The sequence below is a fragment of the Paramormyrops kingsleyae genome, chromosome 1, assembly GCF_048594095.1.
Source record: "Paramormyrops kingsleyae isolate MSU_618 chromosome 1, PKINGS_0.4, whole genome shotgun sequence".
NCBI lineage: Eukaryota > Metazoa > Chordata > Actinopteri > Osteoglossiformes > Mormyridae > Paramormyrops > Paramormyrops kingsleyae.
In genome coordinates, this window is record NC_132797.1 from 5734277 (window position 1) to 5754513 (window position 20237).

The following is a 20237-nucleotide window of genomic DNA, read 5'->3' on the forward strand; positions in this document are numbered from 1 at the left end:
ATTGCACCTCTTAAATGTAGAAATGACTTTGCAAGGTTCTGTCAAGTTCTTTTATTTGTTATTGGAAATGAACACCATTCTGAAAGAAGCATATCACTGAAAGCTTTTTCTCCATATACGTTATCACAATAGAAATCAGCTATTTTTCCGTAAACATTTTAAAACATGCACATAATAGCACAATAAATTAACTCTCTCCATGTAGAAAATATTCAATGCCTATTTAACAACGCAGAGAAGACTTGCAGGTAAATGACACAATAAGTCTAAAACTGAAAAATAAATCATTTTTTTAATATAAAGTGAAATGGGTGTTAAGAAACGTTATAACAAATATTTTAAATAAAGCACATGGTGATGTTTTGAACCAGTAGATGGCACTGGTGCGCTGCTACAATACTGCTGATATTTTCTTCCTCGTTACGCCTAACGGTTACAAAAATAGTACTGTTCCGTTTGAAAATGACAATGCGGAACAGATAGGACGTCAGTGTTTATTAAATCATAACAGCAGTCTGGCGATTTTTTTGTTCGTTTTGTTTTTACCTTTCAAAACCTTATTTTGTAATAGTTTTTACGTATATAATTTCTAGTACAAGGTATCTAATAAGTAATATGTGGATAACGAATTCAATTATTCTTTAAGTGCTTTATCACAGTATTATTTAAGTCTTGGCAAAATGTATAGAACTGTACAAATGTGTTTTTGAATAGGAAAAAAAAATCAGTGTCCCAATTTGAGACACAAGTATACGAAAATTTCTCTTGGCATCTCTCATTCCGTGGCACTTTTGCGACACATCCCTGTTTCTATTAGGTTCGGTGTCCACCCAGCTGGAATGAAAACCTTCAAGGATTAAAACCCAGGAATTCTGGGGGGGGGGCTGTCCAAATCTGGGATTCAGAAAGCTTAGCGGTTCGGCAATGCTACATGATCCATGACAGTGTGCTGGTTGGCGTTTGTTTGTTTATTTATTTCTTTAATTGTGAGCAGAGGGATAGAGCTAAACAATAGCACCTTGGCTACAGACCTTTGCTATATTTAGGCACCCCAGTGAGTCCTGGTGCTTCTCGGTCTGCATTGTCCATGTCGTTGCCCCACCTACAGGTCAATGGTGTCGCTGCATACACTAAGAGTATCAATCTGCCGACACGCGCTAATGAACTCTGCCTGGACGGCCAGGTCCTGTGAGTTGTCCCGGTGCAGGCTCTCCTGTGAGGCTGAGCCCAACACCTGGTACCGTCTTTGAAGGTTGAGGTTGCTCTGGGACAGGTGGCCGGGCCCGACACGGCCACTGCCTAGGGGGGCGGCACCCTGGCCCAGTCTCTCTGGGCTCGAACAGAGCACCAGGGAGGAGCCATCCAGCGAGGCCTGGAACACAGAGCTGGAGTTGCTGCCATGCCAGTGATCGGCGGAGGAGGAGAAGGAGGCTGCGTCCTGCGTGCGGCGCCCAGACAGGGTGGGGCCCTTCAAGGGAGCTGGCAGAGCCTGGGGGGCCTCCACGTCCGTGCAGGAGGAAGTCCGGTACAGGCTGCGGTCGGCCGAGCTCTCCCAGAAGGAGTGGCTGTCGGAGGCCGGCTTGGTGCTGAATGACAGGTTGGTGAAGGAGCTAAAGATGCTCTGGGGGAAGAGGGCCTCGCTGAAGAGGGCCTCATCGATGCTCCGGCGAAGGTTGATGGGTGAAGGAGGTCTCAAGTCTGCTGTGGAGTCACTATCCAGGTGCAGGCTGGCGGAGGAGGACTTCAGGGAATCAGCCTTGGCCTTGATGTGGTCTGTGTCTCTGACGGCCAACACCCGGTGGCTGTGGTAGAGGAGGTCTAGCCCGTCGACACTGTCTAGGCGGTGGTCCACCAGCGCGTAGAGTGGCAAGCACTCAGATTCGCCGCGGGCGATGGTGTCACAGATCACCAGCTTCTCCTGCTGCGACCATGGATAGTTGTTGGGCAGCACTGACGACTTCATGGCGAGGTGGCCGCGGAAGACCTTGGGCCAGCAGCTGGGCTGGGGGAGGTCACTGGAGCAGCAGAGCGGGTGCATGACGACAAAAGAGAGCGTCAGGCACACGCTGGCCTCGCACACGCGGCAGCTCAGGTGGAAGGCCCACCAGGGCCAGGGCAGGAAGACCTCTGCACCTCCCAAGCCCAGTGCATGGAGCATGGCGTAGAGCTGCAGGCCAGCGCATGCCAGCACGAAGAGGGAGGAGAATACGGCAGTAGCTGCCGCCCGGTCCCAGTCCTTGGCGTCGGCAAAGGGGCAGCGGTTGTAGCGTTCGACGGGCGGCGATGTGTTGTTGAGATGGTAGATGTGCTTGGAGTCAGCTCGCACATAGCAGTAGAAGACCAAGTAGGTGGTGGCTAGGGAGGCCGCCAAGACCACGAAGGCCCCTTGGGAGATGAAGAAGAGGCAGGGGAGCTGCGTGAAGACCTGGAGCAGGGCCACCGAGCCGAATGTGGTGGCGAAGTGCAGCAGCACCAGGACAGCCAGGAAGCAGGGGTGCTGGAGAACGGAATGGGAGAGCTGCATCCGGGAGCGCATGGAGAGCAGCAGGAAAACGATGCCAAAAGCGGCCGTGAGGCACGGGAAGGGCGCCTCGTAAAGGAGGAGGGTCCCCGCTGCCGGTAGCTTGTCCTGGTGGCTGTAGGCGTCATAGAACAAGGAGAAGGCTCTGCTGCTCCCGGCAATCAGCAGGAAGAGGCTGACCAGCGCAAAGTAGCCGCAGCCCGACGGGCACCGGAAGGGGAGGCACGACAGGTTGATCACGGCAAGGGCAGCCACCACGGCGAACAGAGAGCCCAGGCCGTAGATGTGGGCCTCCCATGCCACCCCCCACGTGGCCATGGCCGTGTTCCAATCCGAGTACAGGGGCACAAACATAGGCGGGGTGAGGAGCAGTAAGGGGTTGTACGATTGGTTGGAGGTGGCGTTGTCGTCCGGGAAGGCGGGGTTCCAAGCGTCAGAGGCGTTACAGGCCCCGGAGATGTCCGAGTTGCAGTCAGGTAGTGAGTACGACTCGTTGGGCGTCGTGTCCAACAGCCAGACCTCACTGGTTGGAGTTCCTACAGAACAGAGGCAAGTTACCACCACTGACCCTGCTGGATGCTTGGTCATTAACACCCCAGGTCTCGACAGCTTTCAAATGCATGCACACCTCCCAGGAACATTAAAACTCTCTCAGAAACATGGGGATGTTGCGTACGTAAGCTAACACGCTTAAATTTCAGCCGGGCTTTACGCTGAAACCTCTGCCAGGTCGAACACTCATGTTGCCATCTAACAGGTTATTGCATTATAAGTAAAGTAGAACAAAGTAGGTAATATCTAAATGGGTCACACCCTAAAACTAGATTGAGAAAGACCTGGGATATTGACCTGGTTGCTGCCCTCATTAATGAGACTATTATTCTGCCGGAAATGCGAGTTGTTTTTTTGATTGTGTTACATTATGTATTGTGTCAGTTATTAAATAATTCTTTCCAGAATATTGTTACCTCACGTCTGATTGTATTCTCTTTCGTAATCGCAGTATTATCAAATATATAATTAAAATGGACTCTGCTGATGTAAAAGTTATTTTATCAAATCTTTTAGTCCCTCCATAGATCCGTAGAAGTATTAATCACTCAGGGGCTTTTGGAATCATCTTCACTTTTCCACCCCTGCTAATTAACCTAATATGTTTTCCACTGTGAAACTAAATGTGTGAGATGTCACATTTTTCATTCAGAAACATACATTTTATCCAATAGTTAATTTAAACAATAGACGAAAACTCACCTTTTAATACACCAGGATTCACTACAGAGACAAATGTGAGTTTCAGTCTCATACGAAGAAATGTACCTATAGATTTCCTATACATCTATACTGGTACATGTGGCAAAAATATCACTAAACAGTGATTCATAGCCGTGATACATTGTCAGGTGTTTTTTTTAATTATTACTGATTGTTATGGTTTATACATAACTTGCCAAAGTGAGGTAATCGTTTAAACACACACCCTGATTAAAGTATATCCCTCACAATCCACACCGAACCGCCAGCAGATATGTGGGTGGCACCTACTTGACCTTGCCTTTCTCAGGACCGAACTGGGTCATTTTTGTTATCCGCTGCAATCTCACAATCCACCCCAGTCCCCTTTAAAAACCACACCAAACGCACACATTAATCACGACGCACACCCCCTAGCCTGAACTGGGAGGACACAGCATCGATCTACCTGCACAGCAGAGTAAAATGCGCCGTAGCCATAAAGCGTACGAAGCGTTACAGGCTCGGAAGCCTAAACGAAATAAAAACGCCATTGCTGACTTCTTATCTACAGCTCCAATATGGGAAGAACAGGGAAACGGGAAATGTTTTTAAAGTTTGTTTTAGACTTTTATAGTACTAGGCTAACCTCTGAGATTGAGAGGACCATGATGGTCATTCGGCGCCCTATCTGCGCTCTGCTGGGGATCTGTTCCCGGCCGCACCCTTTCCCCGCGGCCGATCCGTTGCTTTCTTACCGGTGCCCGGGGCATCGCGTACCACCGTCTCTCTGGGCGGGTTTACTCTTCCCTTTCCTCTCAAAGCCCACTGGCTCTAAATATACTTGCCTTACAGGACATTTTTTGGTCGCTCCAGTTAGCATGGGGCCGCACTGTTTTGACCATTGATTTTATTGCGCCACAGCATTTTCTCATTACTCACGCGGTGTAGTTTCCTGCTGCTGTTATGTAACACCGATTATTATTTTTGACAATTGTGTTTATTTTCTTATTTTCTTAGGAATCACACCCACTGTCAGTCACTGTTGAGTTTTCATTCCTGTCTTACCTATCCATAAAGCTAGACATTCTTTTAAAGCTGATCACAAACCTAACCCAATTCTTCATCGCCCCAACCCCATGATTATACCAACAGCAAAGTGGTTCATCCTATTTCTCACTCTACAGTCACTCCAGTGTTTGAATTGGGTCGGTAATTACCTGTACGCAATACCAGCACCTCTCAGTATCTGCTGATACTCTATAGCAAGTGGATTACCGGCATCTGGTACTCAATAACAAGGGAAGTACCAGTACCTGGTACTGAATAACAAGGGAAGTACTGGCACCTGGTACTGAATAACAAGGGAAGTACTGGCACCTGGTACTGAATAACAAGGGGAGTACCGGCATCTGGTACTCAATAACAAGGGAAGTACCAGTACCTGGTACTGAATAACAAGTGGAGTACCGGCACCTGGTACTGAATAACAAGGGGAGTAACGGCACCTGGTACTGAATAACAAGTGGAGTACCGGCACCTGGTACTGAATAACAAGGGGAGTAACGGCACCTGGTACTGAATAACAAGTGGAGTACCGGCACCTGGTACTGAATAACAAGGGGAGTAACGGCACCTGGTACTGAATAACAAGTGGAGTACCGGCACCTGGTACTGAATAACAAGGGGAGTAACGGCACCTGGTACTCAATAACAAGGGAAGTACCAGTACCTGGTACTGAATAACAAGTGGAGTACCGGCACCTGGTACTGAATAACAAGGGGAGTAACGGCACCTGGTACTGAATAACAAGTGGAGTACCGGCACCTGGTACTGAATAACAAGGGGAGTAACGGCACCTGGTACTGAATAACAAGTGGAGTACCGGCACCTGGTACTGAATAACAAGGGGAGTACAGGCACCAGGTACTGAATAACAGGGGGAGTACCGGAACCTGGTACTGAATAACAAGGGGAGTACCAGTACCTGGTATTTAAAAACAAGTGGAGTACAGGCACCTGGTACTGAATTACAAGGGGAGTACCGGCACCTGGTACTGAATAACAAGGGGAGTACCAGTACCTGGTATTTAAAAACAAGTGGAGTACAGGCACCTGGTACTGAATTACAAGGGGAGTACCGGCACCTGGTACTGAATAACAAGGGGAGTACCAGTACCTGGTATTTAAAAACAAGTGGAGTACAGGCACCTGGTACTGAATTACAAGGGGAGTACAGGCACCTGGTACTGAATAACAAGTGGAGTACCGGCACCTGGTACTGAATAACAAGGGGAGTACCAGTACCTGGTATTTAAAAACAAGTGGAGTACAGGCACCTGGTACTGAATTACAAGGGGAGTACAGGCACCTGGTACTGAATAACAAGTGGAGTACCGGCACCTGGTACTGAATAACAAGGGGAGTACCAGTACCTGGTATTTAAAAACAAGTGGAGTACAGGCACCTGGTACTGAATTACAAGGGGAGTACAGGCACCTGGTACTGAATAACAAGTGGAGTACAGGCACCTGGTACTGAATAACAAGTGGAGTAACGGCACCTGGTACTGAATTACAAGGGGAGTACCGGCACCTGGTACTGAATAACAAGGGGAGTACCAGTACCTGGTATTTAAAAACAAGTGGAGTACAGGCACCTGGTACTGAATTACAAGGGGAGTACAGGCACCTGGTACTGAATAACAAGTGGAGTAACGGCACCTGGTACTGAATTACAAGGGGAGTACAGGCACCTGGTACTGAATAACAAGTGGAGTACCGGCACCTGGTACTGAATAACAAGGGGAGTACCAGTACCTGGTATTTAAAAACAAGTGGAGTACAGGCACCTGGTACTGAATTACAAGGGGAGTACCGGCACCTGGTACTGAATAACAAGGGGAGTAACGGCACCTGGTACTTAAAAACAAGTGCAGTACAGGCACCAGGTACTGAATAACAAGGGGAGTACCGGCACCTGGTACTTAAAAACAAGTGGAGTACAGGCACCTGGTACTGAATAACAGGGGGAGTACCGGCACCTGGTACTGAATAACAAGGGGAGTACCAGCACCTGGTACTTAAAAACAAGGGGAGTACCGGCACCTGGTACTTAAAAACAAGGGGAGTACCGGCACCTGGTACTGAATAACAAGGGGAGTACCGCCACCTGGTACTTAAAAACAAGGGGAGTACCGGCATCTAGTACTGAATAACAAGGGGAGTACCGGCACCTGGTACTATATAACAGGGGGAGTACCGGCACCTGGTACTGAGTAACAAGGGGAGTACCGCCACCTGGTACTGAATAACAAGGGGAGTACCGCCACCTGGTACTGAATAACAAGGGGAGTACCGCCACCTGGTACTTAAAAACAAGGGGAGTACCGGCATCTAGTACTGAATAACAGGGGGAGTACCGGCACCTCTTTTTCCCCACTTCAAGCACTGAGTCACTCCATTTAATTAAAAAGATGCTATTTATTTAAATACTTGTATTTTCCATTTTCCGTAACTGCTTATCCAGTGCTGAGCAGGGGGCAGTTTTTGGACTATTGGATGAAAGCCGCATGATGTGGGGAGATCATGCCTGCAGGGGGGGCAAACCAAGCTGGCAGCCCCGTACTTGTGAGGCCGCAGTGCCACCCGCAAGCCACCGTGCCTCCAAATACTGAAACTGTACTGTGTCATTTGGAGGGATTCTGGCCATTAACCAACACAGGATTCCTGTATCGATCATCCTGAGTGTCGTGCATTGGTAATTATCCTATTATCATTCATCCGCAGTGTGACTTTTATAATAAAATGCCTTTTACCCATCATTGTAAATTCCTGCTGAAATACACTTCACTCCCTTCAATCTGATTGCTTTTCTCTCTCAGAAAGCAGGTTGGAAAACCCAGCTTTTCAACACAGTCTGCAAAAATTTGAATTGAGCTTTAACAAGCCACTAATTGCTAAATTCCTGCACGTATGAGTCATTTTACCAGCTGAGACATATTAAGGCATTTTACACGGATAGTGGGACATTTTTTTTTGTGTTATGTTGAGTAAAAACCTGATGCTGAGAGGTTATTTTAATGCCTAGTTATCTCACAACAGCAGCAGCAATGTAGTTTTGAGAGAATATGATAAACACATTTACTGACCCACAGCAGGATAAATCCTGCTCACTTAGGCAAGGTGTCCTTCCTCAAGATATTTTTTCACATCCCTTAGAGACTCCAGGAGCTCTACTCCATTACTGCAGGTGACACTGTGACCGGGACGATCGCAAACAGAGGAGCCCTGGATTCGACCCTGCCAGCGTCTAGGCCATCTACCACCGTGGATTTGCCTGCTCAAGGGCATTATGGGAAACGGGGTCTTGTTGCGGTGTTGTCTTGGCACGGATCTGAATTGGAAATGGACCACAGCCCCCGAACAATACACTGGGAAGAGCGAGATCGTCAGTAATATGGGTCATTACGGTATAGTTAGCACTGCATCCAATTCTGGCTAGAAAGGTTTTGGCAGACAGTTCCCAGACTCTTTAAAACTCAATAAGGTTTATTTATTTCGGCTTTGTCCCCTTAACCTTCAATTCAACTCTCTCTCTCCAGAAAAGCGAAAGGTTCTAAACAGACTTCTAAACTAATACACTGAGATGGGCCAAAATCTTAGCCTAAATGAGAGGCCACAATACATCACTCCGCTAACAACAAAAGCAAAGCTTTTATGAAGTCATAGTCTCGTTTGTAAATTAAGTGTCGATGAGCAGCGGTTTCACACGTGTAACACATTATTTGTCGCGTTAGCAGCTTCCTACACAGAGGCGCCAGACTGTGCAAAATAAACAGCGACGCTTCTGTTTATTTTCAGTCTCACACGAGGACCCAGCGCAGGAATCCGCAAACGCACAGCTCCCGTGGAGAAGGGACCTGTCTCTTTATCAGCACTTCCCTCTCTCCCGTCGCTGTTCTTCCAAGCCCCGGGTACGACCGAGGACCGTGAAACGCGATGACGTCGATCGCCGCTCAAGCCGCCGGCTTCTACATCCACCGGTTACAGAGGGAAGTCCCTCAAGCAAAAGCCTGACTTTCTGAGCGGGAAACATCGCACGAGGCTGCCGAGGGTGTGCAGATCTGAACGAATTCACAAAAATGCTATTTAGCTGAGGCGAAACCTGATGTCCTTCAAGTGACCTTCATAGAGTTACGCAGGGTTTTTTGCACGCATTTTGTCTGTAACCTTAAGCAGTCTCACTACGCCTGAAAATACCTTCACATGCTGTCCTGCTTTCATCTAAGTAGCACAGCTATTTCTGTTTTACTATAAAAGGGTTGTGGGTTAGTGGATTAAAGGTGGAACCATCTTGCATGCCGCATTCACAACTGGGTAACAGGATCTACATTTGCAATACATGGTTACTGATGGCCATCATTCCGAGAAGATTAATTTGGCCTAATTTACCACATTATCGTTGCTCACTGATAGCTAATAGCTAGCTGCATATGAACTTCCAATGAACTGATCAATTATTATTTAAATAGTCTAATAATGAAGCTGTGTAAATACAGGTGCTAATTGTTAGCTGTCTCAAGCTGTTTCATCGTAATTTTTTCTCCCATAAGCAGCTGCTTAAAAAGGGGTATTTGTGTGTTATTTTATGAAACCAAGGGGTAGTAGCACTGAGATGACACTGTGCGTTTTTATAGCTGGCTGCAAAATCTGGATCTGGCTGTAGAATGGTGGGAAAACGGTTTACACTGTTGTTTTGTTATGGGGGCCGTGTACTGGTCACTAACATGGGTTAATATGATGGAAGGCTGCATGAACATCACGGAGCCCTCAACGTTTGCTGGAGGTCTCGCAAACTTAAGAAGGAACGGAACAATGGAAATGAACACTGCTCTTGTAAGCTGTGCGGCAGCTGGGTAGCTGGTGCGGCGTTGATTATTCAAAACAGATCTGGCACTATGGGCACTGAAAGGGAACGTCAGCCAGCCAAAAGCAATAAGAAGTCTGCTGGTCTGACCTGGCACAGGGTCATGGCTAAATGTGGCCCCGCCTTCAGGGGAGGGGCACCCAGGGTGTGCTCACAGTGACTGGGCTACCCCCGCCCTCTAGACTGGCAGATCTTTGAAGTAGAAATCAGACAATTGGAATTGAACAGTGAGCCCAGGGGGTGTATGGGGAGGGGGGCAAATGGACAGGAAAAGGGAAGTGCTTTTCACCACTCCCTGGATGGACAAAAACATCAAGCTCTTAAGAGGAGCGCCCGGCTGACGCCTGACCGTCAGATGGATACCGGAGTCCCTGAACGCGTTTCAGAAGAACGCCTCCCTACTCTGCTCTCCTTCCGCTTCACTCACGCAGCCCTGCAGCCGTATCTTCAGAGACAGAAACTCATTAAGCGGTCATTTGAAAACGACGTGTGACCATGTTTAGGAAGGATCACTCTCTCGCATGTTCAGCAGACTACAAAAACAGCAGATAGTTTAGTTGATAGTTTGCTTTTTGGCTTTTAATTAGGGTATGACTCTGCTTGTGATAGTTTCTATCATTGTTCTCAGTTTGATGTTTGGTTATTATGCTGCTTGTGTAGGTGACTACCTAGTCTACCATTATGATTATGTTTATTTTTATCTAAATACAACTTGTTCTGATTTTAATACCTATCATGTTTTTAAAAATATTTTTCCAGTTATCCCTCTTGATCTTGTTTGTTTTTTTTAATACCCACCTGAATCCAGTGGACCCAGAGTGGTGACGGAGGTGACGGTGGCCGTCCACTGGATCCTCCGCTCCTCCTCCTCCACCTCCGCCCCCACCCCCTCTTCCTCTGCCTCCCTGGGGGTGGCTGGAAAAAAGGAGGCGGCAGCTCAGAGCAGCGTTCACAGAAAGCCGGACCCCCGAAAACCCAGCTTTAACCCAGTTATGTCAAACGGATCTCTCTCATCTTCTTCACCCGTCTCCAGCCATGCGTAGCTATGGAATCGGCCATGTTGATTAATTACGCAGAGATGCGTAGGGAGGAAGGCTCATAGCTGCGTTGCGCTGAGAGACATAAGGGGTACAAAACACCCTTTCATCCCGGATGCCAACGCACAATGTGGGCGACTTTACGCAGGAACGAACACGGTCCTGTCTCTCCCTGCTGAGGCCCGATAGCAACGCCATGCTGCCACCCCCATGCTGCCAGGGGGCCTGACACAACGGAGCACGCCCCGAAACGGATCAGCCCCACCAGCTGGGTTCCATGGCAACCACAAATCCGGCTCAAGGGAAGCATTGTGAGGGCTTTGCGTTCTTATCTAGAAAAGATACGACGCGGTTACTGGACAAACACAGAGGAACGATTTCAACATTTCCAAGTTGTGACGGCCTAAACTAAACTTCAGGACACGGGTATTGACCACCTGTTGAGTGCCTCAGGCATGGAGCAGTGTGTGATTCAGAGCTGCTTGTTATATTGTAGTGCAACATCTAAGTGCTGCCTGACATATTAGGAGCATAATCTCGCTCTAAACCTCGACGAACTGCTTGTAGCTTCATCGTTCAGGTGCGAGGAAGGATACTGTGAATGTGTCTAATACAGGGTTTGGTGTTTCTAAAATGTGTAAAACTTCATTAATCTGAATTTGTGATCACTACTAAGCAGATACCCTCTCCACTGGTCCAGAATAGCTGTGATGTTTACCAACACTCAAACCACATATTTGCACAAGGCCCCCTGTTGGCTAAAAACAGTCACTACAGCAAATATTTAAATAATCACTTTGCTCGTTTAGAAGATGCTAATGGGGACTGTTCCGCTAACCGGCTAGCTAGCTATGATCCGCTAACCGGTTAGCAGGCTATGATCCGCTAACGCTACTCACTTGCTATTTATTTAGTTTTTGAAACATCTGAGGAGGGGTTGGGGGGGTGCAGGTGATTTGATGCAATTATCGCACCTCTGTCAATTACTGATGAACACGATCCGCTGCCTGGTTTTTTAAATTGTTTTTCAGAATGTCCTGTTTTTCTGACTACTGGTTTAACTAATGATTCTCCTCCTACGTCCTTCCCTCTCTTAAATCTGCTCCCCAGACTCTCGTAAATAAAAATTAGCAGCACTGCGGCAAAGTTACAGGCCGAAGCCTTCCCCCCCCACTTTAGTCCTGGCCTCCCCCCACGTGGAAGCCAGAGTGCGGCCATGCTATCCACCACCCAGAGAGCTCAGTCTGGGTTTGATTCCCACTCCTAGCTTCCGGCACCGACCAGACCAATCGGCAAGATGCCCTTATCCACAGCAGCTAACAGATCCATTGCATTGGGGTACATGAGATGTCGTGTTTACAGAGCCAAAGTATCCACACAAGCAAAGCGCAGGGAGACCTTTCACTGTTAAAGCGGTTCAAGTGCCTCCTGTTTGTTGTATGGCTCTGTGCAAATGTCGGCTGGGAGTATGAAATCATCAGTACGAAGCACACACATATTTGCTCAGCAGGTATATAAGGATGCCACTCCCCCCTCCCTCCTGATTGGCTGGCTCAGAGTACAGGTGTCTGCACCAACGCCAATAAAATCATAAACAATTGAGAGCATCCTGGGTATCCAGCAAAACACTGACTAAACTACAGCCAACTGACTGAAAATGGTCCCCACTGACCACAACATTTCAGGGGTGACTTGACCATCTAATGCACAGCTACCTCTGCTCTGCATCGGGGTGGGTGTCATTTCCCTATGATGCAGCAAATAGCGCATTTTACCATGTTTGTGTAGCTGCAATAGCGACATCATATGGATGGGCTACGGCCACGACAAGCAGGACAATCCAGGCCCCGTTGGTGTCGCTCCATCCTAATTCCCCTCACACAAGCCTCGCCATGCTCAGCGCTGTGCTGGAAGGCGCAGGGGCCAGGGTACACCAGCCTCTCTTCCTGTTAGCCTCTGCGGCAGTCGCCTGGAGCTGAGTGTTTCATTGAGTGGAGCTCTTCACGCTGCATGAGTAACAGGGTGTCGGATTAAGTGCCACCATCGTTAGTGTAAATTTAGCATATAAATACAGAAGCCAACCCATCCCTGCGCACCACCCCAGCCTGTTCCATAGCCAATCTAGTCAAGGGTCATTCTCATAGCCTGTCTAATGATTTAATGATTTAATTAATGCTGAGAATCTTAAGATGCACTGCAGAACCTTGTCCTGTTATTGCACTACAGCCCCACAGATTCCACTCAAAGTCATTGTTTAATACTGAGTTTATTGCTACGTATATTTTTCTTGATATATAACAGGCAAACCGATGGTGGTTGGTCTGCCTGAACCCCTGGCAGCATAAGGAGAGGCTGGAACTGTGGATAAATGGGAGAAGCAGCGTAGATAAACCCCCGGTTAAAAGCTTTTGCAGAAGATGCATTTAGGGTGCCCTGTCAAAAGAAGGGGTCAGCCCTCCCAGTCGTACTATATTTGTGGGTCTGAGACAGATTTGTATTCAACAGTGCTTCATTCAACTGTCTTACAGTTTTTATGCGGTTTTATCCTAACTAGGCTAACGTCATGCATATTTTCAGCGACGCTGAACCGTAACCACCGCTGGTCGAATGACGAGTCGGGTTACCTTGACAACCTTGCTACAGCGTGCTATTCAATTTAGGTCGTAATTTCCATCGAAGCCAGTGTTTCTGTCCAAGTGTGTGTTGTGGAGGGGGCGTTGGTGCTGAAAGCCACACATACCAGGCCAATTACACCTCTGAACAAGGCAGTAACGCTACTGCAAAGCCTGTGCAGATACATCGTTTGGCTGTACAATGACAGGCAGTGCCCATGCAGTAATCCCTTTGCAAATACATGTTTTTTCAAGGCATTCGTGTCTTTCTGTTAGGGAGAACGGGTATGAACAAAGCTATATCTACATTTAACATATTTCATGTATTTAATACATCTTCAACAGAATTAAACGATGTGAAATCCAATCTTCTGTAGGCTTGTTATGAAACAAACTTCCACGGTCTGCTCTCCTTTAAATTTGTAGTTTTTACAGCTCCCTGCCCACATAACTGAGACGTATTTACGGCTTTAATGTCGGGAGACTTTTAAATGTATTAGAATGTGTCGCTTTTGGCTCTGCGTAGCCTGTCAGACGCGTTGCGTTTTATGGACCCTGGAACCGGGGCGGATTAGCCGGAGAGGGCAAACAACAGCCACAAGTCACGTGCCGTCGCGTTTCTGCTGGAAAACGGCTTCACCGAGGAGAAGGACGGACGGGGTGCAGACGGCGAGCGGCGCACCGGCCCCCGCTAGCGGGGTACCGAGCGCTCCCGCGGGAGCCGGCATAAAAACGGCGGCGCGCATTGGCGGAATACTGATCCGCGCTGCGGCACGAGGGCCGGTCCCTTCGGCAGCCTCCGTTTCGCCGCGCGCCACTCAGAGCCTCGGCTCAGCCAATCGCGGTGCGGCTGTCCACGACGACGCGCCCCCTTTATGAATTAATAATTAAAAACATCAGTCTTTCTGAAGGGTATAGTGTCGTTATATAGCCTTTGGGTCTCTCACTAGTTCAGTAAAGATGATCTCAAGATGGAGATTGTGTTTTATGTACTTAAAACGATCACAATGCAGATTCTTTTCAGACACTCCATCCGCACGGGTTTTCTATCTTAGTATCACTAGAAACTTACAACGTCGTTTTGATACAGACAGAGATGACACCCGTGAAAAACATCTACATTTAAATTTCAGATCAATTTCTGTTCGAGTAAACAAATAGATTGAACATCCATCCATCCATCCACCCACCCATCTTCCATAAATACTAATCCAGAATCTGGTTATGTTGAGCCTAAAGCATATAAAAGCAAGCACAGGAAATGAGGAAGGGGACATTCTGGGTCCGATGTTGGTCCATCACACTTGTGAAAATATATTTTAGGTTACCATGGTGGAGGTAGCACAGTGGTGCAGTGGTCAGCACTGTTGCTTCACACCTCTCGCACTAGCGTTCAGGTCTCTGCCTTGGCTCTGTGTATGGAGTTTGCATGTTCTCCCCATGTCGTCATGGGATTTCCTCTAGGTACTCTGGTTCTCCCTGCCCACAGCCCTAAAACATACTGAGGTGAATTGGAGTCACCAAATTGTGAATGGTGTGTGAGTATGCCCTGCACCCCACCCTGGGTTATTCCCTGCTTTTCATCCGTAGCCTCCATAATGGGCTCTGGACCCCTCACAACCCTTAACAGGACAAGTGGGTACAGAAAATGGATGGATTGTTGATATGATGGTTTAATGCATAAAGGTGAGGATCCATTTCTTTCCCCAATTCTCCCTAAGCCAGAATGGAGTTCAGCCATCTAGTTCCCTCTATTGGTGTTTGTGTGTGTGTCTTGTGTGTGTGTCTTGTGCTGGACTGGCATCCTTCCCCGATGTTCCCTGCCTAATGCCCTGGGATAAGCGCCATGGCTTCTGCACTGTAGTGTAACAAAGTGCAAGAGAACATATTACTCAGGTTTTATTGACCCCTGTGTTTCCAAGGACACATTATTCCGTTCTGTTGACTTCTTTACAAAGTCCAGCAGGATCACAGTTCACCGAATGTCAGCACAAATAGAAGCCAATATTGGAAAGAAGAGGGAGAGTGCAGGCGGGAGGGTCAAACTCACGCAAGTCGTCTCAATGTCACAAAGTGCATATGTCAGCCTTGGGTATAGATTGTATTTGTATTGACATAGGGTTTACTGAGCATCAGTCAACAAACAAACAGCATGCCAATCCACAGACCACCGCAGATGAATGCACTGTGATTTGTGGTCTGCCTTACCGTTGGCAGGTGTGCTGGGTCTTGCCCGCTGCGTTGGAGTCGACCTTGTTGCGTTTTCAGACTTTTGACTCCCCGAGGAGGGTCCTGATTCTGTCCGATCTTCCGCTACGTTCGCTCCATCGCCCAACAATCTGATGCTTATTTTTGATTCTGTCCCTGGAGCTCTCTTGGCATCCTGGTCAGTAGCTATTGCTGTATCTAGGCCAGATGGAGTAGCTATCGTATCAAGAGGCTCTGTGGTTCCTATTTTCTCAGAGAGCGACACGTGTGAAGTACTATTTTTGACAGGTTGCGTTTGTACTCGAGTTGGTGTTTGGGAGGGAAAATTCTCATTACTTAAACTCTTCTTTGGCCAGGAAAGCTCAGCTCCATCATCCTGGGTGCTACTCTGAAGTGTGTTGTAGGAGAAGATGGATGCTGATGGTTTCGTATCTTCAGTCGGGCCTGCTGTGATTGGGTCCGGGGTTGTAATTGACGCATTCCATGATGTGTCTGTTGCTGATGCAAAGGATGAGCCTCCGCTTTGCTTTAACACTGCATCACTCGGTGCAGAAGTGGAAGTCTGTGCTTTGGGATTCTCCGTAGATTTATCGGCATCTTCCGATCGCGTCTGGGAGCTCCACAGGCCAAAGGGGAAAGTAACTGGCAGTGAGAAGAAGGAGGAAGTCTTGGTCTCTATCACATCCTCAGGCGGTGCCCAGATGGACCAAAATGAGCTGTCCCTCTGCATGTCTGAAGATCCTCCATGGCTCCTGGAATCTGCCTGTGGTGAGGACGAGGACCGTGTCACCTGCGCCCCAGTTGGTGACACGGAAGGGAAAGTGCCAAGACACAGCGCCAGTGTCCAGACGTGAAGTAACATGATGTTTCTACTAAAGCATATTGTGGTGATCAAAGATTATCCTCCATTTTCCTTGTGGACGTGGTGTTAGCAGCTAACGCTCGCTGACCTACAAGATAAACAGAAGAAGACAACAGACAGACCTCATTAATCTCCTACATCTATGGGGGAGTAAAAATGTATGCATGCTTTTAGCTATACTGTTGTTTACTACAATAGTGCTGTTTCTCCTGCACTTGACCCATTCTAATTCAGATACATCTGGCGTAATAATAGATCGCGTGTCAGATTGACCCCAGCTGATCTTCTTCACCCTTCCCAAAGACGTCAGATTGCCAGTGTCTTTCGAGGACATGTGGGACCTTTTACATCGCAGGATCTGAGCCGCAGTCGAACCGTTATTTGCGTCGGAGCGCAGCGGGCTCTCAGCTCTGCGAGCAGGCGCTCAGAGGGGTGAATGTGCGGTGACAAAGGGGGAGGCCACATTCGCTGCCCAGGGGCCCCCGCGCGCTGCATTGTTACACTGACAAACAAACGCGAACACCAATGGAATTCCTCCTGTGGGGAGCCCAGCCACTCTCGCCCCCTCCCGCCTCTGCCATCCCTCTGGTCCCTTTCAAATCGAAGATTGATTCTGCCTCTTGGCTGCTGTTAACTGTGCTTTTTATTCCCACCAGGGAGAACCGATAGGGCTCACAGGCATCTGTGAGTGGACCTGCCCTCTGGACAGCTACCGATGGCTCACTGATATCCCACTGCGAGCCACTGCTTATCCTGAGCATGGGCACAGCAAGCTGAGGATAATTAAATAATGACCAAGTCACCCATCCCCAGGAGGAATACATATAAAAAAAACCAACAAAAAACACCAGGCAATCCTGTTTCCATCTATACAGCAGATGTAGGTGTCTGTAACCTCGTGACCTGAATCGTAACCTCATTCTCTGTGCTGCTCTCGCCCAGTCGGGGGAGCAGGTTCGGCCATATTACGGCTAATAGTGAACCGCAGGGATCACACAGCCGCACACCTGATAGGAGTGAACAGCCAAATAAATGAAAAATCTGACCTATGTTGGAGACAAAAAAAAAAGAGCTGACCTACTTCCAGGAGTTTCAGACGACTTCCTGAACACCTGTATTGCTTCGAAGCACAAGACTGACTAATTTAATAAGTATACATTGTGTGTGTTTTCATTGATTAGTTCGATGTTACTGACCCAGAGGTAGATTATATTGCTAATTCCATTGTCACTGGAGTTTAGAAGCATAAGAGAGTGATTGTTCAGTCTAAAATGAACACAACGGGAGCATACAAACTGAACATACACACTAGTGTCCTCTCTGCAATTTAATGGCTTTCACTGGGGGAACACCCACACTGCTAACTCTAGCTGATTGGCCCAGACAGGACGGCTATCTTAGTGGCCTTCAGTTTGCGTGTGGCTTGTCTGTCAAACCCAACTTGCTTTAGGGAGTGGGGGGGGGGGCATTTATCTGACTTCCTTCCCTTCGCCATTGTCGGTTCTCCGCAAAGACAGATGCTGGCTTTCTCTTATGAGTCATTGGGTCACCAGACGCAAAGTGAGAGCACTGTTGGGGGGGGGGGAGGGGTGGCAAGGGCCAGACAGGAGGCCTGTGACCCGCTTGGTTACACAGCCAGCAGGACACCAGCAGGCCATCGAAGGCGAGCAATTAGCTTGTACAACAAGGGGGATCATCTGATTACCGGTAATTTTTAAATCAGCGGGATGTAGCCAAAAACAGGGACCGGCTGAGATTTTACGAAATGCTCACATAGCGTTACAGTTTTAGAGTGACGTCAGAGGCCGAGGCCGGGGTCCCCTATCCATAGCACCGGTAACCAGAGCAGCGACGTGCTGTCAGTGCCCCAGTACGGTCTTGGGGTAGCAGGAGAAGCCTCTACTTATCCTTTATTAATCGCCCCGTCTTCTGGATGGGACCGTAATTGTTTTAAGGGGCTATTACGATATATTATTCATGATTTATTATCCTATTAATAAATATCGCACGTATCTTTTAAAGAGGGTGATGTCCACTGTAAGCGTCATTTCTTGCGCGTTGACCTGTGACGGTATTTACCGCAATTGCTTGTAGATTCCAGTCACCGGGAGCGGGCGCACTAATAAATCAGCGGCTTTGACAGTCACAAAATTGATGAGTGTGTTATGGACATTTAAGATAAGGCCAAAATCCTGGTTTCACTGTGTTTGGATAAGGTTTCATTTCATATTCTAAACTATATACTATGCAAGTTCCTGGATGGTACATTTGTATTTTAGATTTTTATAGTTAATATTTTCATATTTCTCATTTGGCGTGTTATGTAAATGAGAATGGCATCACAATATCGTCTCGTGTTTAAAGCGCACTACGTTTACCATAGTAGAGGGAAGATCAGTACATGTTCTCCATTTCAAATCGCTACGTTTCGAGCAGATGGAGGCTATTGCCACATTTCAGGTGCCTAAATGCTGTTTACAAACAGCCCGAATAGGCGCTTGTTCCGCATAACCAACCATCTGCCATGCAGCAAAAACTACAAGCACTTCGGACAGATGCAGAGGTTAAACATCTGGTCACGTTTGCAATTAGCCAGAGATCGGATTGCTTTTAACTTATAATAAACCGCATCGATTTTTCTCCCTTCAGTGCTGAACTGCACAAATCTTACTTAGATGGCTTCGAATAAAAATAAATTTTACCATCATACTGTCAGACCACCCTACGCGGAAGGTGTTAAAGACACTGCGGGTTCATTTTGCCATTCAATGGAAATGATGCATGTTTCCCAAAGATCTTAGTAATCACAGCTTGTCATGAGATAATTTACATCCTCCTTGGAGGTGATGTAAAACTGAGTCGCTCCATTTCTTGCGCAACGTACAACCAGGCGTGCCATCCATTACCTGTATCGGTCTGACAGCTGGAGTAAAAAGGCTCCTCTTCGTTAGTCCACTTGTTTCCTTATATCGCCATCAGACCCCCGAACGCTTTTTTATTTAAATCCCTTTCCCAGACCGTTTGGCTCCGAGGAGGCGGCGCGCCTGGACGCCGCACGGACGCGCATCGGCTCCGTGACGCCGCACAGCCGACAACTGGCACCTTCGGTTCCCCGCACTGTCTGTCCTCCAGCTGTCAGCGAGCACGAAGGGGAGCCGATCCACCCGCCACCCCCTTCCGCACCTCAGCAGCTGGAGGGAATGTGAAATACTCACCCTCTCCAGGATAGTGCAGCGAAAAAATGCTGGAGCTTCTGTGCCGGTCCGGTGTTGTAAATATCCTCAACGTGTGTGTGTGAAAACCAGTTCGAAGCTCCTTGCTCTCTCTGTCCCTGCCTCCCTCTCTCTCTCTCTCTCTCTCTCTTTCTCCCTCTCCTCGTCCCTCGCCCCACCCTCTCCCCCCTGCTGTATAAGTTAACCTACTGTGAATGTAAAACACACAATTCCTGTGTTCACACCTCTGCAGGCATGCAGTTTTTTTGCCACACACACCACTTTAGTGGCCAGCAGGGAAAAGAGACAAACACACACACACACACACACACACACACCACAAACCACACACAGATATGCCCCAAGTGACCCCCTGGGATGGAAACCAGTAGCCACACCTGAAATTGTTCCGGTGGCCTGCGCTATCCCTCACAGTGACACGGGGGGGTCGGGGTGCCCCAACGACGAGAGCTGACGGGAGGGTAAATCCATCAGAGGGGCAAATCAATGTGGGATGGGGTGTTTAGGCAGACCAAAGGAAGCATGACTGGGCTTCTACAGATGTGTCCAATGAGGTAAAAGCGTAAATTCCCCGCCTGATAATGTTGTAGCTTTATGTATTG

The 20237-nt window shown here is 48.0% G+C and overlaps 1 protein-coding gene across 3 annotated transcripts; it reads right to left on the reverse strand.

The window, feature by feature from the left end:
• Positions 1 to 36: 36 nt before the first annotated feature.
• prrt4b (proline rich transmembrane protein 4b) lies at positions 37 to 19730 on the reverse strand. Of its 3 annotated transcripts, none has more exons than XM_023791333.2 (4): positions 19618 to 19730; positions 15541 to 16490; positions 10482 to 10598; positions 37 to 3057 (listed from the first exon to the last, which is right to left on the reverse strand). In XM_023791333.2, the coding sequence occupies exons 2-4, from the start codon at positions 16400 to 16402 to the stop codon at positions 1103 to 1105; spliced, it is 2934 nt and encodes a 977-aa protein (XP_023647101.1). In that variant the 5' UTR covers positions 16403 to 16490; positions 19618 to 19730; the 3' UTR covers positions 37 to 1102. The 3 variants fall into 3 exon arrangements, with proteins under 3 accessions (XP_023647101.1, XP_023647102.1, XP_023647103.1); XM_023791334.2 differs by having other exon boundaries at positions 19309 to 19730; XM_023791335.2 differs by lacking the exon at positions 10482 to 10598.
• Between the last annotated feature and the right edge of the window lie 507 nt (positions 19731 to 20237).

Excerpts from the sequence above, each read along its gene's own strand:
- prrt4b (XM_023791333.2), bottom strand. The coding sequence starts at position 16,402 with ATGTTACTTCACGTCTGGACACTGGCGCTGTGTCTTGGCACTTTCCCT. Across the intron at positions 10,599-15,540 it reads ACCCAGCACACCTGCCAACG|CCACCCCCAGGGAGGCAGAG; the intron begins GTAAGGCAGACC and ends CCTTTTTTCCAG. Across the intron at positions 3,058-10,481 it reads TCTGGGTCCACTGGATTCAG|GAACTCCAACCAGTGAGGTC; the intron begins GTGGGTATTAAA and ends TCTGTTCTGTAG.